Here is a 17,986-nt window from a genome sequence, read left to right as displayed (position 1 = left end):
TAACTTAGGCAACACTAAATGGCGGACCACGGTCTGGACCCAGACCAAGTGACAGGTCTGTCCGGAATGCCATGGCCTTGCAATGTAGCTGCCCGTGTTGTCCTTTCTTCCTCCTGCCGCTGCCTCTGCTGCCATCTGCAGGGCAGAGGGCAAGAGGTGCAATCGGTCTGGATGGAGGGCAGGGGCTACCCTGCTTTCAAGTTGGCAAGAAGCCAGTTAATTGCTATGATGTGGGGCGGTCCTAGCAACCAATTATTCACTTGTTAACAGAAGTTGGGAAGCTCCCACCCTCCATCCAGACCCATCATTCGCACCTCTAGCCCCCTGCTATGAGGACAGGAAGCGAAGGGGGGAGATGAGCACACTTATTTAAAGGAATTGAGTGCTGGCTGCTCTGTAAACTGTGAACTGCCATGTAAAGGGGGGCACTGAGAAGTAACAGGGGGTCCTATAATATAAAAGGGGGACTGTACTGTAAAAGAGGGGCCTGCAATGTAAAGTGGGCTCTGATGTAAAGGGGGTGATATTTTGTAAAGGGGGACTGTGATGTAAAGATAGGGGGCTGCAATGTGAAGATGGGGGACTAGGATGTAAAGGAGATGAGACTGACTGATGTAAAGATTGGGGGCTGTGATGTAAAAGTGGGCAACAAGGTTGCAAAGAGGAGGACTGTTACTGTATGTAAAGATGGGGGCCTGCAATGTAATTGGGGAGAGAGTGTGATGTAAAGGGGGCACTGTATTGTAAAGGGAAGTTGTGATGTAAAGGGGGGGGGGCTTTGATGCAAATGGGGGAAACTGTGATGTAAAGATGGCGGACTGCCTTGTACAATGTAAAGATGGGGGACTGTATTGTAAAGAGGCACTGTGATGTAAATGGTGGGACTGTAATGTAAAGGGGGGCTGAGTAATAGCACAAACATGAGACCTCCAGACGTCTACTGGAACAAAATTTTACTTAGCGGACTTCTGTGAATTTTAATTCAATACCCCTGGTATTGTCATGATTGTCAAAGTTCTTTTGGCTGTACTTCTCCAGTGGATCACAGGAGTGCAGTTCGTTCTGCACTCCTATGACCCATAAGCAGCCAACAATGGGCTAAAGCCGCTGTCGGCTGACGTCACAGAGCTGGTCCAGTACCTGGCTCAGCTCCTCGGCTGCGCCACTGGGAGATTGAGCCAGCTGCTTCCTCCCCTCCCTAGCCTGGCACTCTAGTGAGTGCTGGAGGGGTGGAGAAGACAGCGGTGACTGACAGTCAACACTTGCTGCTAAGAACAGCGGGGAGAACGGATCGATCGGCGGTGTTCTATCACTCAGTTCTCAGCCTTAGAGTCAGTGGGGAACAGATGCAGCATCCACCTAGGTAAGCATGACTTAAAAAAAACAAAAACATTATTATTATACAGTATTTATAAAGCGCCAATAGTTCGCTCAGCGCTGTACATTACAAAGGGGGACAGAACATGTGACAGAACAATACCAATACAATGCAAAACATGAGGGGATCGAGGGCCCTGCTCTTTCGAGTTTACAATCTAGGAGGGAGGGGATGGTGGCACAGGAGGAGATAGCTGTGGGCGATGGGGTGGTAGGAAGAGTGGAGGAGGTTGGCAAGTTAGCAGGGGGTGGGGTAGGCTTCCCTGAAGAGGTGGGTTTTCAGGGTGCGCCTAAAGGAGAGGAGAGTAGGTGATATTCTGATGGGTGGGGGAATGGAGTTCCAGAGGATGGGTGACACCCTGGAAAAGTCCTGAAGGCGGGCATGGGAGGAGGAGACCAGGGAACTAGAGAGAAGGAGGTCTTGTGAGGAGCGGAGTGTGCGTGCTGGGTGGTACTTGGATATTAGGTCAGTGATGTAGTTTGGGGCAGTGTGGTGGACAGCTTTGTACGTCAGTGTTAGGATTTTGAATTTGATTCGTTGCGCAATTGGAAGCCAAAGGAGGGATTGGCAGAGGGGGGTGGCGGAGATGGAGCGGTTGGAAAGGTGAATGAGTCTGGCAGCCGTATTCATGCCCAACATGCCCAAACCTCTCTTTTAAGCCTCACTTACACAAACTGGTTTCTGAAAATGGTATAATTTATAAGCAGCTGCCATAAAAACAAACAAGGAGAAGAAAAGTAAAATCTGACAAAGCACTAGGAAGGCTCAATTACCATGAGTATACACTCCCAGGCCATCCATCGGATTGGCAGCACTGCTCTCCCCTGTATCCGGTAGTAGTCTCCAGCGTACAAGTTGCGGCTCATCCCAAAGTCAGCTATCTTAATAGTTAGGTTTTCTCCCACCAGGCAGTTTCGAGAGGCTAGATCCCGGTGCACAAAGTTCAAAGAAGAGAGATACTTCATACCAGAGCAGATCTGAAGGGCCACATGAAGGAGGCTGGGATAACTGGGCAAAAGAAAAAGACAGACAAAGTCACAAGGCAATCGAGGCATGTGGCTGCTTTTTAGAAACTATCCAATAGATAGGGTTACCACCTCATCCCTTTTAAACAGCATTGTATATACACACTGGTCTTATGGCTAATCAGACCAGGTAAGGTACTAAATAAATAAAACTGCTACTTTAAAGTACACAAAAACCCTAACATCAAATGTTTCGTATTCGCTTTTTCCTTTTTGATCTATTCAGTTTGTCACTGAAAGTGTTTTATCTGTTTGATAAGTGCAAAAAATACCTGTTTACGCACCAAAAACCAAGTGAGCTTACATCTTCCTGTAGTGAGCTGACAACACAGCGCATTTGTGACTCTGAAATTCGAGTTTTATTAGCCCTGCCCAGGCTACTTCTGTTTATTACAGAACACTTTCCCTATATTACAAAGATGAGGAGATAGGCAATTGCTTTTCAGTTCCAACAAGAAAGGAGCAGTGTCTAAAAACACTGCATCTAAAGAGATACCGTACAGCATGGAATAGAAAACAAATGTAACCACCACATCTAAGAAATGGTAAGTTGCAATATATAAAATGTTTAATTCTAGCTTTTAAATACGCTTTAAACCATAGGAACTTGTGTAATTCATTTTTTTTAGGTTTACTACATGGCAACCACAGCCATATACAGTAGTAAGTATAGTACATTGTCAAAATTCACTCTAGATAAGTTCTTTTTGGATACAGAATACCTTGACAGTGTCTGTGCTTCTATACAATGTACCGTTACCAATCAGATTTCACCTTTACTGTATCAGAATCTATGAAGGCTTATTTCGGACTTATTGCTAAAGGTTACTTTGCACATTGTTGTTTAGCCTATTGAAAAAAAAGCCCCTGGGGTGAGTTGGTGTCTCCATTGTAATAATGGGATACTGCATTTATCCCCAGTTAAAACAATTTTAGCATAATGTATTATTTATTTATTACAGGTACTTACAGTATCACACAGAAGTGAGTCCACCCCTCACATTTTTGTAAATATTTTATTATGTCTTTTCATGTGACAACATTGGAGAAATTACACTTTGCTACAGCTTGTATAACAGTGTAAATGTGCTGTCCCCTCAAAATAACTGAACACACAGCCATTAATGTCTAAACTGCTGGCAACAAAAGTGAGTACACCCCTAAGTGAAAATGTCCAAATTGGGCCCAAAGTGTCAATATTTTGTGTTGCTGCCATTATTTTCCAGCACTGCCTTAATCCTCTTGGGCATGGAGTTCAGTAGAGCTTCACAGGTTGCCACTGGAGTCCTCTTCCACTCCACCATGACGACATCACAGAGCTGGTGGATGTTGGAGACCTTACGCTCCTCCACCTTCCGTTTAATGATGCCTCACAGATGCTCAATAGGGTTTAGGTCTGGAGACATGCTTGGCCAATCCATCACCTTTACTCTCAGCTTCTTTAGCAAGGCAGTAGTCGTCTTGGAGGTGTGTTTGGGGTCGTTATCATGCTGGAATATTGCCCTGTGACCCAGTCTCGGAATGGAGGGGATCATGCTCTGCTTCAGTATGTCACAGTACATGTTGGCATTTATGGTTCCCTCAATGAACTGTAGCTCCCCAGTGCTGGAAGCACTCATGCAGTTCCAGACCATGACACTCCCACCACCATGCTTGACTGTAGACAAGACAGACTTGTCTTAGTACTCCTCACCTGGTTGCCACCACATACGCTTGACACCATCTGAACCAAATACGTTTATCTTTGTCTCATCAGACCACAGGAAATGGTTCCAGTAATCCATGTCCTTAGTCTTGTCTTCAGCAAACTGTTTGCGGGTTTTCTTGTACATAATGTTTAGAAGAAGCTTCCTTCTGTGACGACAGCCATGCAGACCAATTTGATGTAGTGTGCGGTGTATGGTCTGAACACGGACAGGCTGACCCCCCCACCCCTTCAACCTTTACAGCAATGCTGGCAGCACTCATACATCTATTTCCCAAAGACAACCTCTGGATATGATGCTGAGCACGTGCACTCAACTTCTGTGGTTGTCCATGGCGAGACCTGTTCTGAGTGGAACCTGTCCTGTTAAACCGCTGTATGGTCTTGGCCACCGTGCTGCAGCTCAGTTTCAGGTCTTGGCAATCTTCTTATAACCTAGGCCATTTTTATGTAGAGCAACAATTATTTTCTCAGAGAGTTCTTTGCCATGAGGTGCCATGTTGAACTTCCAGTGACCAGTATGAGAGAGTGAGAGCGATAACACCAAATTTAACACACCTGCTCCCCATTCACACCTGCGACCTTGTAACACTAAGGAGTCACATGACACCGGGGAGGGGAACTGGCTAACGGCCCAATTTGGACGTTTTCACTCAGGGGTGTACTCACTTTTGTTGCCAGCAGTTCAGACATTAATGGCTGTGTTGAGTTATTTTGAGGGGACAGCACATTTACACTGTTATACAAGCTGTACACTCACAACTTTACATTGTAGCAAAGTGTCATTTCTTCAGTGTTGTCACATGAAAAGAGGGTGAGGGGTGTACTCACTTCTGTGAGATACTGTATATAGTGCTGACAATTTACATATACATTGTACACTCACATCAGTCCCTGCTCTCAAGGAGCTTACAATCTAAGATCCAGGCTCATATTCATACATGCACATACTAGATCTAATTTAGAAAGGAGCCAATAACCTATCAGCATGCCTTTGGATGTGGGAGGAAACCAGGGTATATGGAGAAATCCCACATAGGCATAGGGAGAACATGCAAACTACAGACAGGTAGTGCCCTGGTGGGATTCAAATGTATGTTCTCCTATCTTTGGTGTGGATTTCCTTTGGTACTCCATCTTTCAGTAGCAAAGTGGTACAAAGAGCAAGAATGTGCATCAAGTCATTAAAAATAATCTGATTTAGTGTCACTCTAATCAGCTTAGCAATTCTTACTGGCTGCTAGTGTTGACAGTACTTTCCTGTCTACTTCACTCAATTAGCCTACAGGATGCTTTTTTGTCAAAGTTTAAAAAAAAATCCTCTCTGTTGCTCCTAGCAATTACATTCCTACTGTTTTGTTTCCCTATCCATTCTTCTGAAAACAACAGTTGGAATTTGATTGTCTACTGTACCTGAGGGAAAAGCATACAGGTTTTATTTTACACACTTCTATAAGGCCTAGCACTGTACCCAATCCACATAAATCTGAATAAAGTGGTTTCTTCACCTGATGCAGGGAGGGTTGTGCCCATCTTCCATGCTCTCATCCTCCTCCGCCAGCTGATGGGAACTCAAGAACTGATTAAGGTCTCCATTCTCCATGTACTCGGTAATCATGCACAGTGGGTCCTCATCCAGACAGGCCCCCAAGAGACGTATGATGTGTGGGTCACTCAGACGAGACAGGATCTTTAATTCCTTCAGGAAATCACTCCTGTAGACCAACCAGAAAATTACAGACATTGGAATACAGGAGAGGGTCAACCTCAAAGCATCATCAGTTCAAAGAGCATTTATATTTCACTGCTGGCTTGCTGGCTAGAGGCTGGTGAATCCTTTTCTAGAATCCTACTCTATACACTAGATGAGGGGTCTCCAAACTTTGTAAACAAAGGGCCAGTTTACTGTCTTTCAGACTTAAGTGGGGCTGGACTGTGGGCATTGGGAGTAGAAAAGGTCCCAACATCAGCGGGAATAAAAAAATGTAGCATCTTTGGTGTGAGAGGAAAAGTGAACCATTGTTAGTGTCATTGGGCCTCATTGTTTGTGTTATTGGGAGTAATTGTGCACCATCTTTGGTGTCATTGGGAGAATTTCTTCCCCTTCATTGGTGTCAGTGGAGGGGTGGGGGTGGGATTATGCCTCATTGTTGATATCAGTGGATGAAAATAGTGCCTCAAGGGCCGGATAAAAGCAGGCAAAGAGCCATATCTGGCCCCCGGGCCGCAGTTTGGAGACCACTGCACTAGATGGTCATACATATGTGGCCATCCTCCAAAATATTGAGCTCAGGTGTTCCTAGAAAAGAATTCTTACCACAGCAAACAAGGACACTTTAGACAACTGTACACATTGAACCCTGGGGCAGTAGTTTGGGGAAGGCCCTTCTCTGTTCCAGCATGCTTCCAGGTTTTATTATATATGCAAAGTGTATATTAAATACATATGTGCAAAGTGAATATTCAAATACGAGAAATTATAAACACCAATGAAAATTATATAATGATAAAATCACACAAATAAAGGCTAGGTGTAAAATAATAAATCCATAAACTAAATAATGCAATAAACAAATATATGGCATCCACAAAATGAAATAAAACCGTGTAAGTGAAATAAAAAGTAGAGTGATGTATCCGTGGCACTACAAGACACAGTAGTGTTCAATTCAAAACAGGTGCTGTGGAATCCAGTGAGACAATCCACCACCGCTAAGTGTATCACCCTAAGGTGCATGACGTCTTACGCTCTATCTTGCGCATGTTTGGAACAATAGAGTTTTCAAAAAGGTGGTGGGGGAGAATAGACGCTGGCTGCACAGAAGCAGCCTGAAAAGAGAACCAACAAGGAGAGGCAGAGTAGACATAGATTTTGCAGAGTTCCACTCTCTTTCTGTCTGGTAAAACATTGTCATAAACACGGGAAGTGAGGGAAATCTAGGGAGTAGTAAAGCTCTCCAGGGATTCTAAACCTTTCTGACTTTATCTAAAACTAAGAAGGAAAATTGGCTGGACACATACTTTGAAGACCCTCATAAATATGAGCTTATGAACAGATGCTTTTTTCCTTAGGAGAAGTCCTTCTGGTCAAAGCTTTCAAGTCTCCATCTGAGAGTTTACACAATGCTGCTACACCAGTAGCTTTCCGGTGAGTGCATAGCGGTGGTGGATTGTCTCACTGGATTCCACAGCACCTGTTTTGAATTGAACATTACTGTGTCTTGTAGTGCCATGGACACATTGGGGTTCATTTACTAAAGCTGGAGAGTCCAAAATCAGACTCCCTTCTGCATAGAAACCAATCAGCTTCTAACCTGAGCTTGTTCAATGAAGCTTTGGCAATGAAACCTGGAAGCTGATTGGTTTCTATGCAGAAGGGAGTCTGATTTTGGACACTCCAGCTTTAGTAAATAAACCCCATTGCTTCATCTTACATACACTGATTGATTTGGAACTGAGCACTGCTGTGTCTGCTGTGTCTTGTAGTGGCATGGACACATCACTCCACTTTATTTCACTTACACTGATTTATTTCATTTTGTGAATGCCATATATTTGCTTATTGCATTATTTAGTTTATGGATTATTTTACATTTAGCCTTTATTTTTGTGATTTATCTTTATATAATTTGCACTGGTGTTATAATTTCTTCTATTTAATATTCAGCGCAGCACTTTGCATATATTTCTTACAAGATCCATTGTCACTGTCTCTTGTGCTAGTAGCTTGTTTTCCTCATATCAGCGCTCGCCATATATTTATATTTTTTCCAGGTTTTATTGTCAAAGCTTAATTGAACAACCTGAGGTTAAAAGCTGATTGGCTACCATGCACAGCTGCACCAGATTTTGCACTCTCTAGTTTTAGTAAATCATCCTCACTGCTTGATGAGATCTGTCTGTGTCCATGGCCAATGAGCTGTCACTAACTTCATGTAGCAACTTCAGGTACAGATACATGCTTACAGTAGCTGACAGCCTCAACTCCATTCAGACTTTCATTGACTTGCATAGGCTTTATGGCTGTGGTTGCCTGAAAACACCTGGGCTCCTGTCTACAGATATCTGCAGGATACTTTGCCCATGATAGCCAACTTGGCCATGTGACTGAGGTCTAAAAATCTGAATCAAGGAGGAGCCTGAGAAAGGTACACGTACTCCAATAGCTTCCTTATATAATAACATAAAAGGATTACCTGGCATTCTTATTTGCATCTGCCCTTAGTAACTTCACAGCTACAAGAAGACTCCTCCCCTTGCGCATGTTGAAAGGAAACTGTAGAACAGGTAGTTCATGAGGATTGACCACTTCACACAGGTGAACCTGCAATGTACAGCAGAAGTGTACTGAGTAATATTTATCTCAGATACCATTCAGTATTACAGAAAGGAAACAAAAACTATATAGAATTCCTAAAAGAGAAATATGGCAGTGACAGGAACACCTAAAAAGACACATTGGACAAAATTTTAAATAGAAAAAGAGAATATATTTGTTTGAGAAACCAGAACTCCCACCAATGTCACCTACATGACCAAACCCTGGAGCTGAAGAGTAGGATCAGCTCAAGGAAAGTGATCGCTGGTTTGCATTATTTGAATGTACAGTAAGTTCCTCATGTCTCTTCGACAGAGGTCACTTAAACAGTGCTCCAGGATTTGTTCACATGCCTGGTACCAGAGGAAGCTTGGAACATTGGTTTCTACAGCAAAGGCACTGGTTTAGTACCTATCTTTCAATTCATAACTAAAATGTCAATTTTGTGTGGACTTTAATAAGGCAGTGAAAAAGTGTGTGGCAACCTATATCAACCATTAAGATTAGACATTTAATTATTTTGGAAAACCAAAGAAGAAAAAAATAAGAACTCAACCCATAACCTGCTCTGTAGACTGACCCTTAAAGCTACAACTACATTCCAATCAGGGAAAACCTTGAGACCTGATGGTCTTCTGGTGGAGTTTGACTCTGAGGATCTTGCACCTATATTTCACAAGATCTTGGATAAAGCCTTACATGAGGGTAAACTACACACATCGATGTCTGGAAGCAGCTATAGTAGTAATTCCTAAGCCAGGTATGGGTCCCACCCAATGTCCCTCATACCACCCTAATTCTCTCCTATGTGTTGACACAATGGTTTTTGCTACATTCCTTGCAAATTGTTTAATGGGAGTGATCTCCACAGTGGTTCATGCAGACCAAACTGGGTTTATGCCTGAAAGGTACTGACATTACTATTTGTCACCTTGTCAATAACATCAATGGTCACGAAGGCAGGGGGTGTGAGGGCAGTAGTGTCTCGACACAGAGAAGGCATTCAATTCAGTTGAGTGGGGATACCCTTGGGAAATGTACTCTAGATTTGACTTTGGGCCTCCATTTGAATTGCACATTTCAAGTCTATCTAATCTCTCCTGGGCTCTTTATTAGAGACTCTTGCCATTCTTATTAGGGAGAGTGCTTCAATCAAAGGTCTATCAAAAGGTTCTTGGGAAGAGAGGATCTCTCATTAAACATCCTCCTGTATCTGGGTGATGCTACCTTCTCACTACAATCTGCACTGGAGATCAACTCCTTTGGATCCTACTTGGGCATTAAAATAAACTGGGAGAAAAGCCTACTATTCCAACTCAGCCCATTGGCACTTCCTACAACAGCACCCACTCCCGTTCACCAAGTTTTTAAATGTAAATATCTTGGAATCAAGATGAAATTGGATCTTTCTTGCTATATTCCAGACAATTTAAACCCCTAATAAATCACTTTTCTCACAAATGTTTGGGCTGGGTGTCTCTGCCTTTGGGCCCAGTGGGCAAGGCTAACTTAATTAAAATGGTTTTCCTACCTAAATTCCTTTATTTTTTCAGATAGTCCCCAGTAGTGATACCTAAATCCTGCTTTGAAAAAATTGATGGCATCGTCACCTCTTTTATTTTGGCAGGGAAAACCCCCAGGCTGGCCAAGGTGGCTTTATACCATCCTTTTACAATCGACGGACTTGCACTTCCCAACTCCTTAAAATATTACTGGGCAGCAGTATTAGTCACTGTATGCTGGTAGTTTGCTTAGCCCGGGCAGTCACATTGGAAATGGGGTTCCTTTCAAGGTCCCCAGTCAAAAATGGCTATCACACCTCTATGAAAAAAAAGCACATTGGCAGTATGGAGACAGGCATCATCGAGGTACTATAAAATGAATTACCTTTCTCCTCATACCCCGCTATGGAGGAATCCTAATTTGCCTCATCTACTTATTGTATCTGACCCTCAGCTTTGGGCCAGCTATTGCATTAGGTTCTTAGTCACATTATTTCACAGGGCTGACTTCTCAACTTTGACCCATTAAAGGCTAATTTCCACCTGTCAAATTCTATGTTTTTCATATTTTAAAACTTTCTTATGCAGACAATTCCCGAATAGGTTATTGCTGATTTTTCACCGTATGGAGAGCATACTTATTGTGAAAGACCTAGACCAGTGATGGCGAACCCGTGGCACGCGTGCCACAGCCGGCACGCCGAGCCTTATCTGTGGGCACGCCAGGAGAATCCAGCGGCGCGCTGTCTTCCCGGCTGTAGTGTGCGTGACAGCCGGGTCCCAAGTGCGCATGCACAAGAAGCAGTGCTCTTTGTGAATGGTAAGGAGGTACCTGGGACACATGACAGATCCCAGAAGCCGCCGGACCAATCACAAATGCAGCGCTTCTCGCGCATGCGCACTGGGCATCCGGCTGTCCGACGAGCGCCCACACTACAGAAGCCGGGAAGACAGCGCGCGGCTGGATAAAGGAACAGGTAAGATAAAAAAAAAACTCTGCGGAAGTAAGAGCGGGTACCTGTCAAATTCAGGTACCCGCTCCCCCTCCCTCCCCAAAGGTCAGCAGTCATCTCTGTGCTGTCCGCAGTCTCTGGTCATCCCTGTGCTGTCCGCAGTCTCTGGTCATCCCTGTGCTGTCCGCAGTCTCTGGTCATCCCCTGTACTGTGTCCGCAGTCTCTGGTCATCCCTGTACTGTGTCCGCAGTCTCTGGTCATCTCCTGTACTGTGTCCGCAGTCTCTGGTCATCCCTGTACTGTGTCCGCAGTCTCTGGTCATCCCTGTACTGTCCGCAGTCTCTGGTCATCCCTGTACTGTCCGCAGTCTCTGGTCATCCCTGTACTGTGTCCACAGTCTCTGGTCATCCCTGTACTGTCCGCAGTCTCTGGTCATCCCTGTACTGTCCGCAGTCTCTGGTCATCTCTGTACTGTCCGCAGTCACTGGTCATCCCTGTACTGTGTCCGCAGTCTCTGGTCATCCCTGTACTGTCCGCAGTCTCTGGTCATCCCTGTACTGTCCGCAGTCACTGGTCATCCCTGTACTGTGTCCGCAGTCTCTGGTCATCCCTGTACTGTGTCCGCAGTCTCTGGTCATCCCTGTACTGTGTCCGCAGTCTCTGGTCATCTCCTGTACTGTGTCCGCAGTCTCTGGTCATCTCCTGTACTGTGTCCGCAGTCTCTGGTCATCCCTGTACTGTCCGCAGTCTCTGGTCATCTCCTGTACTGTGTCCGCAGTCTCTGGTCATCCCTGTACTGTGTCCGCAGTCTCTGGTCATCCCTGTACTGTCCCTGCAGTCTCTGGTCATCCCTGTACTGTCCCTGCAGTCTCTGGTCATCCCTGTACTGTGTCTGCAGTCTCTGGTCATCCCTGTACTGTGTCTGCAGTCTCTGGTCATCCCTGTACTGTGTCCGCAAACTCTGGTCATCCCTGTACTGTGTCCGCAGTCTCTGGTCATCCCTGTACTGTCCGCAGTCTCTGGTCATCCCTGTACTGTCCGCAGTCTCTGGTCATCTCCTGTACTGTTCGCAGTCTCTGGTCATCTCCTGTACTGTGTCCGCAGTCTCTGGTCATCTCCTGTACTGTGTCCGCAGTCTCTGGTCATCTCCTGTACTGTGTCCGCAGTCTCTGGTCATCTCCTGTACTGTCCGCAGTCTCTGGTCATCCCTGTACTGTCCGCAGTCTCTGGTCATCCCTGTACTGTGTCCGCAGTCTCTGGTCATCCCTGTACTGTGTCCGCAGTCTCTGGTCATCTCCTGTACTGTGTCCGCAGTCTCTGGTCATCCCTGTACTGTCCGCAGTCTCTGGTCATCTCCTGTACTGTGTCCGCAGTCTCTGGTCATCCCTGTACTGTGTCCGCAGTCTCTGGTCATCCCTGTACTGTGTCTGCAGTCTCTGGTCATCCCTGTACTGTGTCCGCAGTCTCTGGTCATCCCTGTACTGTGTCCGCAGTCTCTGGTCATCCCTGTACTGTGTCCGCAGTCTCTGGTCATCCCTGTACTGTTAATTAGTTTGCACTACTGTACGAGTTGTTTTTTCTAAACCAAAAGCTCGATATTCAGGTTTCATTGCAGTGTTGGCACTTTGAAAGAAATAAGTTGGTTTTGAGTTGCAGTTTGGGCACTTGGATTCAAAAAAGGTTCGCCGTCACTGACCTAGACAAACCTCTTTCCTCTATATACTCAATATTAAATACAGCTGTCTGTCAGAGATGCTCCACTGAAGTAGGCACACCTTAATACATATGTTATGGACTTGCCCTTGTCTACAAAATTACTGAATGGAGCTAATTTCTACTGTTAATCTAATAGGAGGATTGGCTGTTCCTATGGACCCCCTCATTTCCTTGTTTTGTATGACTTCAAGGAGCCCCAATATGAAAAAAATGTTTATATTCTACTCTGCCTTCTCTGTCCAACATGTTTTAAAAGAGAAGTAGGGCTTTTTTCCCCCCTATTTATACTTACCTAGGTAGATGCAGCACTGGTCCGATGCTACATCTGTCCCCTGCCAGCTCTAAGGGTGAGTACTCAGCAATCACATGATTATTATTATACAGTATTTATATAGCGCCAAAAAGGTTTGCTGAGTGCTGTACATTATAGTGGGGGACAGAACATGAGACAATACAGCAACAAACAACACACGAGGGGTTCAAGGGCCCTGCTCTTTCGAGCTTACAATCTAGGAGATCACTGAGTTCTCACAGCTGCTCTGAGCAGAGAGCAGGACTGTCAGTCACCGCTCTCTGCTCAGCCCCCCCCAGTGCTCACTGGAGCGCAGGGCTGTGGAGAGGGAGGGAGCGGCTGGTTCAGGCTCTCAGTGCTTCGCCACTCCAGACTCTGGGGGTGATCCCGACTCTGAAGTCAGGATCTTTCCCCAGCCTGGACCAGCTGAGTGACGTCAGCCGACAGCAGACTTCAGTCCGCTGTCAGCTGAAAATGGGTCACAGGAGTGCAGAACAAACTGCACTCCTGTGATCCACACTAGAAGTACAGCCAAAAAAGCTGATGAAGAAAAGCATCCCCACAACATGATGCTGTCACCACCATATTTCACGGTGGGGATGGTGTGTTCAGGGTGATGTGCAGTGTTAGTTTTCCACCACACATAGCGTTTTGCTTTTAGGACAAAAAGTTCAATTTTGGTCTCATCTGACCAGAGCACCTTCTTCCACATGTTTGCTGTGTCCCCCACATGATTTCTCGCAAACTGCAAATGGGACTTCTTATGGCTTTCTTTCAACAATGGCTCCTCCATAAAGGCCAGATTTGTGGAGTGCAAGACTAATAGTTGTCCTCTGGACAGATTCTCCCACCTGAGCTGTGGATCTTTGCAGCTGTGCCAAAGTTACCATGGGCCTCTTGGCTGCTTCTCTGATTAATGCTCACTTTGCTCGGCCTGTTTAGGTGGACGGCCATGTCTTGGTAGGTTTGCAGTTGTGCCATACGCTTTCCATTTTTGGAAGACGGATTGAACAGTGCTCTGTGAGATGCTCAAAGCTTGGGATAACAGCTGTATTTATACTGAGATTAAATTACACACAGGTGGATTTACTAATTAGGTGACTTGTGAAGGCAATTAGGGGTATCAGAATAAAGGGGTCTAAATAAAAATTGCATTCCACACTTTTTAAATATTTATTTGAAAAAAAAAATTTAAACCCATTTATCATTTTCCTTCTACTTCACAATTGTGTACCACTTTGTGTAGGTCTATCATATAAAATTCCAATAAAATACATTTAAGATTTTGGTTGTAACATGACAAAATGTGTAAAATTTCAAGGAGGTACGAATACTTTTTCAAGGCACTGTATGCTTTTCATTCTTTAATCAACATCTGTAGATATAACAATTACCTCTCCAAACTGGCCTTCCCCCAGCTTCTCTCGGAAGAGGAGATGTCCTCGAGGAAACTTGCTGAGGGGCAATTCTTTGGAGGTCAGAGTGTCTGCAGTCAGGGCAGGTACAGCATAGGTGTTACCTCCTGTCACCCCTTGCAGAGTGACAATATCTGCTTCTGCATAGTGGGGGACACTTGGAGGGCAAATGGCAGGCAACTTAGGGGACTCCAGCTCTCTGTACCCCCCTTCTAGGGAGAAAGAGAAAAAGTAAGATAGAGTAAGGAAGGATAGGGTTATAATTAAGAAAATAAAGAATAATAAAGATAGCAAAAGGAGCATGAAGTAATAGGAAGGTGGAAAGAAGAAAAGGTCCACCTATAAAGTTTGGGATAGCATAACAATTCATATGATAGTATAAAACATAAAGATGACACCATTAAGAACCATCCAGGCAGTAAAGAATTAGATACAGAGAAGGACAGTAAATTGGACAGTAGAAAGAAATATATACGTGTAGTATGGAGTTGGCCATCTTGTATCGTGGGCAACTCCAACATGACAGCCCCTTACCCTGGCTGTTGATTGGCTTAGCCTGCAGGCCGCCAGGTTCTGTGATTGGCCGGCTGTAGGTGGCAAGCAGGAGCTCATAGGCTGGGTTGTTTAACAGTAGAGCTGGAGAGACACATGCAGAGTACAGAGTGTACACCTCAATAAACATGCAGACACCATGGACACAATATTATATACATATACATACACATGCACACAACTGCCTTCCCACATAGACTAATAGGTTTATGACATACAGAAAATATACAACATCAAAGTCCACAGCAGGTCAATATTCCACTACACCTGACTGAGATAAATGAGTCACTCAGAAGTTTGCATATTCTGTATGTACACTGATAACACAATTACCTTACTGTGTTTTAAAACTCAAACAATCTTTAGTATAAATCAGGTAAAAACATTCCAGGTGCATCAATACAAAAATCATGCCAAGTCTTACAGTTCATTTCTTTATAAAGCAGCCATGGTGGAAAATCCTGCACCTTGTCAGAATGCTGCAGAGTAGAACCTTTGCTCTTTTCGGGGAAGCAGCAGACTCTCTGCAGAGGTCTGACGTGCTCCGCGGTGAGTCAAACCTATAGCTCTTCAATCAGCAAAACTCATGCCCCTGCTGACTGGAGAGCTCCAACACTGAAGATCAGATATGTTACGTGCCTGTGCTGTCACTGCAGAGCATGATAGATAAAGATGGCCACTTACAGAGTATGTTATAAAATAATTTCTTTGCCTTGTCATGGAAGGTTCTCTAAAGATAGAACTTACTTAGTTGTCCAATTTACCAGAATCTGATTTGAGCAGGAATACTGACACTTATGTTGGGATTAAGCATTATCCTTAGCAGAGGTTGGCAACCTGAGGTACTTTAGCAGACACTAGTGAGCATTGCTGGGACCTGTAGTTCCTCTGCAGCCAGTGATCCACAGTTTGCCACTCTCTGTGGCTATTAAATGGGTTGGCGTTATACTGTGGCACAACACAAGTATACAGTATATAAACACATAAACATTAGGGCAAACATGAATTAAAACATAGAATACTTGGTTAGGACAACATCAGTTATGATTTCCTTCTCACCTGAACCGATAAATATAGTCATGCATTTAGTAAAATCATCTGTAAATACGTATGTTGCATGCAGATGAATTTCAATACCCCCTACAGACATGCACAAAGCCCTCTATATACATGCATACACACTGCCTGAGATACATAAAAGTCTTTCTGACCTGCACCCTCAGAGCTGGAGCACAAAGTAGGCATCTTGGCAAGGGCGCTGTGGCTTGGCTCCTGGTACTCCCCCTCTGTAGTCAGAATGCGCTCATAGCGGTTACTGTGGCGGGATGCCAGCGAGAGGTTCTGTGTGTTGTTGATGACCACAGTGTCAGAAGGGAGGGAGAGGTGGGCAGTGAGGTCACTGTCGGAGGGGCGATGCTGGGCCTGGAAGTAAATAGTAGAAAAAAAAAACATTTCTGTTTGTCGGGGTAACAGCCAATTCACCTGTCATAGCAACCAGAAAAAGAGGATTGCACATACATTGCATGAAAAAAACACGACTTAATTGCCATAACAATTAGAGTAGCTGTTTTAAAAATCAATAGGATAATATTACCAGTCTTCCCATTCGAAAGCCTTTACTGCATGAATTGTGAATGAATATACAGTTCGGCCTGGTATGCAGAAATCAGCAATACAGAATTTTTTGCTACCCTGGGATGGCTCCAGTCTTTAGGACTAAGCTGAGGAAACATGTAGGCAGCCATTGCTAAAATGTTTATTCCCTGGCTATCATGCTAATCCACTGACTTCAGTACTCTCTGAGCCACAGATCTGGAATATGTAAGCCGATCACAAGTCTGATCTTTGTTCTTGTTCTGAGTCAGTGTTTTATAAAAATATTGAAGCCAGAGACACCGAACTAGCATTTTCAGAAGGAGGTCAACCGTTGCTGCAGTTAAAGTGAGCCAGGGCTGCATTTGAATCTCCCAGGATTGAAATGGGTGCCCACAATGGTTTTATAAATGTACTGTTGAAGCCCAACTCTGGCTTAGTTTTTAAAATATATTACAATAATTTAGTGCTTCAGTGCTGCTCTTTGTGTCCTCCTTGCACAGTGGTTGCTGCCCATGCATGTTGGAGGATGCTGAGCCTCTACCCAGGCTGCATTGAAAACATTCCTTGGCTCAGCATGATTAAGCAGCCTGGACTCATAGTATATCGTTGCAAAGAAAGTAACTCAGCTGTCACAGAACTGCACCATGTGAACACCACTGAAACCCACTTACAGCCCAATGAAGGACCACATATGTATACTTTTAATCATTATATGTCGGGGAAAGGGTCAGGTAGTTCATTTGGAAACCTGGACTGGGCTTTATTTTGGAATGTGAAAGGGTTTTACCCCTTGCCTGGTCATTATTGCTGTCAGTGACCCAACAGTATATGTTCTCTGCTCTGGATCCTGCTGTGACAGTCAGGATTCAGATTTAGGCCGCCTCTCTCTCTAGAGGTCATTATCCATATTTTCCTAAGCAGACACCACTTGGGAAGCTGGGAACAGCAGAATTATGGTTTCACCAACTCCCAAGGGATTCTCGATAATAATATACAGTATGTAAAATGCATTCTAGAAAGGGAGGCCAGCAAGTCCAGCTCACAGCAGAGCCCTGGCTATCAGATCAGAATGAAAACTCATACCTTACTGTTGGGACAAAGAGGCAGTAACCTTAGAAATAACATTTGTCATTATCACATTTGCTCTAATAGATGTATTAAATGATTGCTAGTTGTTTAATATGTGCTCTCTATTTCCATGTCCCACAGGCTTATACTGTGTCTTTCTATCCCCTTGTGATCCATCTAATCTCTTACCTTGCCCAGCAGTCTCTTCCAACGCTGCCTCCAGAGGATAAGGATGATGACGACCAATAAAAGCAAGATTATGACCACCAGGCAGCCAATCAGAATGGAGGTGTTATTGTTGTCATCTTTAGCAATTGGTTGGTTTATCCGGTTAACGCTGACAGCTTCTAGTTAGGGTACATGTACAAAAGGAAAGATGAAGTACAGAGAAGGCAAGTGAAGGTGTTACCCAAAGCAACTGGTCAGATTCTAGCTGTCATTCTTCTGTTGAAGCTTAGAAATACA

At 44.4% G+C, this 17,986-nt stretch overlaps 1 protein-coding gene across 5 annotated transcripts in view; it reads right to left on the bottom strand.

The window, feature by feature from the left end:
• DDR1 (discoidin domain receptor tyrosine kinase 1) overlaps positions 1-17,986 on the bottom strand; it is a 119,025-nt gene that overhangs the window by 9,553 nt on the left and 91,486 nt on the right. For 2 of the 5 annotated variants that reach the window (XM_089656932.1, XM_089656934.1), the window contains exons 10-16: positions 17,711-17,868; positions 16,069-16,279; positions 14,840-14,941; positions 14,285-14,517; positions 8,305-8,432; positions 5,617-5,823; positions 2,152-2,386 (exon numbers count right to left, since the gene is read on the bottom strand). In XM_089656932.1, the coding sequence (XP_089513058.1) occupies positions 2,152-2,386; positions 5,617-5,823; positions 8,305-8,432; positions 14,285-14,517; positions 14,840-14,941; positions 16,069-16,279; positions 17,711-17,868 (1,274 nt within the window). The remainder of the gene's footprint in view (positions 1-2,151; positions 2,387-5,616; positions 5,824-8,304; positions 8,433-14,284; positions 14,518-14,839; positions 14,942-16,068; positions 16,280-17,710; positions 17,869-17,986) is intronic. The other 3 variants (XM_089656933.1, XM_089656935.1, XM_089656936.1) reach the window with 3 other exon arrangements.

The sequence above is a fragment of the Staurois parvus genome, unplaced genomic scaffold (assembly GCF_062004578.1).
Source record: "Staurois parvus isolate SC_StPar_1 unplaced genomic scaffold, SC_StPar_1.0 ptg000950l, whole genome shotgun sequence".
Classification (NCBI taxonomy): domain Eukaryota; kingdom Metazoa; phylum Chordata; class Amphibia; order Anura; family Ranidae; genus Staurois; species Staurois parvus.
The sequence above is the reverse complement of the archived record's forward strand: the minus strand, read 5'-3'. Positions and strand labels throughout refer to the sequence as shown.